At 34.7% G+C, this 2,854-nt stretch overlaps 1 protein-coding gene across 1 annotated transcript; it reads left to right on the forward strand.

Moving 5' to 3' along the window:
* The first annotated feature begins 1,450 nt into the window (after positions 1–1,450).
* Positions 1,451–2,469, forward strand: LOC130731778 (WAT1-related protein At5g07050-like). The gene is made up of 2 exons (XM_057584001.1): positions 1,451–1,717; positions 2,373–2,469. Exons 1-2 carry the CDS (start codon positions 1,506–1,508, stop codon positions 2,452–2,454), a joined length of 294 nt encoding a protein of 97 aa, XP_057439984.1. The 5' UTR covers positions 1,451–1,505; the 3' UTR covers positions 2,455–2,469.
* The last annotated feature ends 385 nt before the right edge of the window (positions 2,470–2,854 follow it).

A 2,854-nucleotide genomic window follows, 5' to 3' on the forward strand; every position in this document is an offset into this window, starting at 1 on the left:
CGTGGCCTGTGGGGAGTGGATTTACGTGAGAAGACAATAGATCCAGAGATGACAAGAGCATTGAGCGGATTGAACGAAGCATAAATCGTCTTCTTCTGTGAAGCTATTTCTAGATCTAGAGATGGGAAGTGCAAAAAGACGGCATGACGGCATATCCAGAGATAGGACTTGCGGACAACGGTGATGCAGCGAAAGAAAAGCGAGCTCGATCGAGAGCTCCCTTCGCGATGGAAGCTTGTGATGATTGCTATTCGTGACGACCAAATCGAGCAGCACGGTGGGTTGAAGAAGCTAGCACATGGCGGTTGGTTGCGGCATACAGGAGAGGGTTTGAGTCCTATAGGCTAATAGAAGCAACTAGTTTTTGTTTATTGTTGAGAGATGACAAAAGGAGAAGAGAAGTTGTGAGGCGCCACCGTCGTAAGGAGAGGAGAAGAGTAGGAATCAATGGATTTTTTATTTGAACTGAGAGAGAAAGAGGAGGCGTGGTTATGGCTAGGTTAAATTAATTAAATGAGTGGATGTGACTAGGTTTAAATCTGATAGGGTCTTTTTTTTAACACTTCCTCAGTAAGAACGGAGTTAGGCTTAGCTACCGTTCCAAAGTCCCAAACCCACATGAACCCATAGAATTGGACTAGTTTAAATCCGTGGCCGAACTGAATCGGCCATTCAGTTAAAAAACCACTAATATGCTCGGGTTTGGTTCGCTTCGGCCCCTTTTTTGATACAGCAACTAATAAAACTTGTGTAATCCACCAAAATTTCTATCTAATAGTTTTTATTTTTCCTAAGGACCTAACAAACCAAAATTAAATTGTAAGGTATAGGACTTAATAGTGGGCAGAATATGTTTTAATCTCCTCCATTCAATAAAATAATATTAAAACCTAATGGTTCTAAATCTTTGTCCATGGGTGGACCAATTTTTTTCTTGATCCATATACTAGACAAAGTCCGGAATAAAACCCACAAATTATTTGTTAAGAGTTGTTATCTTTTTTTGAAAGGGTTCTTATCTAGCTATATATTAATTAAGCTCTTAATTTTGCTAAGTTTCTACAATGGGGTGTTTGCGTCTTTAGCATTATCTTGGCCAATCCACAAAACTGCCAAAATCACTTGCGGATAAAACAGGCAAAGCAAATTAGGTATGGAAAAGGACATAATTAACAACCACGTATGTTTATAATTATTTCAATCATTAATGTAACCGGATAATAGAAACAATAGATTCTACAGTTCAAACATTTAACCACACATTCACTTATTTCTCTTTTTTGGCATACACCTTGCTGGAAAGTGGAACATAGAGAGATTATTGTGCGTCTCTCGTCATAGTGGGTTTTCATTTTCGAATTAAATAAGTAATAAGTTACTCAACATATCACTCATCTTAAGGGTATAAATATGGAGAATGCTAGTGTAATCAAAGCACACCCAACTTCACTACTACTTCTCAAAAACAAAGAGATCTATCTAGAGAGAGAGGTAATAAATTTAAGATGGGTGTGACAACGTGTTGTGACAAGGTGCATTCATGGTTCCGCGATTCAAAAGCGCTTTTGATAATCATAAGCCTGCAATTTGGCTCTGCTGGGATGTATGTTATCACCAAGGATGCTCTTAACAAAGGAATGAGTCATTATGTGTTTGTTGTTTACCGTAATATCATCGCCACTATAGTTCTTGGTCCCTTCGCATTTTTTCTTGAAAGGTTATAATTTCCCTTCTTCTCTTATTCATACATAACATCGAGCATGCATGCGTGCATGTTCCACACACATTTTTACTACTTGATGAATATAATATGCATAAGACCTAGCTTTTCATTGTGTGATCAATAGTTGGAAGAGAGGGTGTTTTCTATTTTTTACTTCCAGAAAAAACGGTTGGATTGATATTGACTACGTATGTCACATGATTTTGTAATCGTATTTGTTAAAATTGTGCGTTTCTTTTTTATTATATGAATATTATAAGATTTTACTGAAATAAACTCAACTTCAACATCATAAAATCATATGAATTTTGGGTTGTCTAAATGACCCATGATAAAGTTTGGGTTAAATAACTCATCATCCAATCACGTTGGAGATAAATGAGTTGGAAATAAATTAATAAATAAAATATAGAAATTTCAACTCACTTATCTCCAATGTGATTGGATGATGGGTTATTTAACCCAAACTTTATCATAGGTCATTTAGACAACCTCGAAAATTTTGAAAATAGCACTTCTAATGTCTATACATTTCAGTATATAGATATTATCCATTACTTTTACTATTATTTCACCATGCACCAACCATTTTTTTAGGTTACTTAGTGACTCGTGTAACTAACTATAAGTCTATTTTTACCTTTTTCAGGAAAACAAGGCCCAAGATGACAATTCGGATATTTTCAGAAATTATGGCTGTGGCTTTTGTTCGAGTAATATATCATCTTTAACTTGTCATATATTGTGTAAATAGATAGAGTTTTGATTTTAGTCTACCTAATTTTTAAATTTATATACGTCTCCTTTCTATTTTTGTATTCCTTTTAAACTCATATCACCAATTAATTTTCAATCATATTGTTGGTCATTTATTTTTTAGCATACATATTAATTATGCTATGTCAATTATATACAGGATAAATACTTGATCAGTGCTTCACCTTCCTTGGGATGAAGATGACATCAGCCTCTTTTGCATCAGCCGTGATGAATTCCGTACCATCCATCACCTTTGTACTCGCAATCATTTTTCGGTAAGAAATTTTTAATCAAATTAAATTATTAATTAAGTTTTATCTACCTGAATCAAGAAAATCATATTTAATTTTAAAGTTAAAAACAGAGTTTCTC

Source organism: Lotus japonicus, chromosome 1 (genome assembly GCF_012489685.1).
Source record: "Lotus japonicus ecotype B-129 chromosome 1, LjGifu_v1.2".
NCBI classification, from domain to species: Eukaryota; Viridiplantae; Streptophyta; class Magnoliopsida; order Fabales; family Fabaceae; genus Lotus; species Lotus japonicus.

Bases quoted from the DNA above. Each gene is read 5' to 3' on its own strand.
- LOC130731778 (XM_057584001.1), top strand. From the start codon at position 1,506: ATGGGTGTGACAACGTGTTGTGACAAGGTGCATTCATGGTTCCGCGAT. The intron at 1,718-2,372 runs GTTATAATTTCC...TACCTTTTTCAG, and splicing joins TTCGCATTTTTTCTTGAAAG to GAAAACAAGGCCCAAGATGA.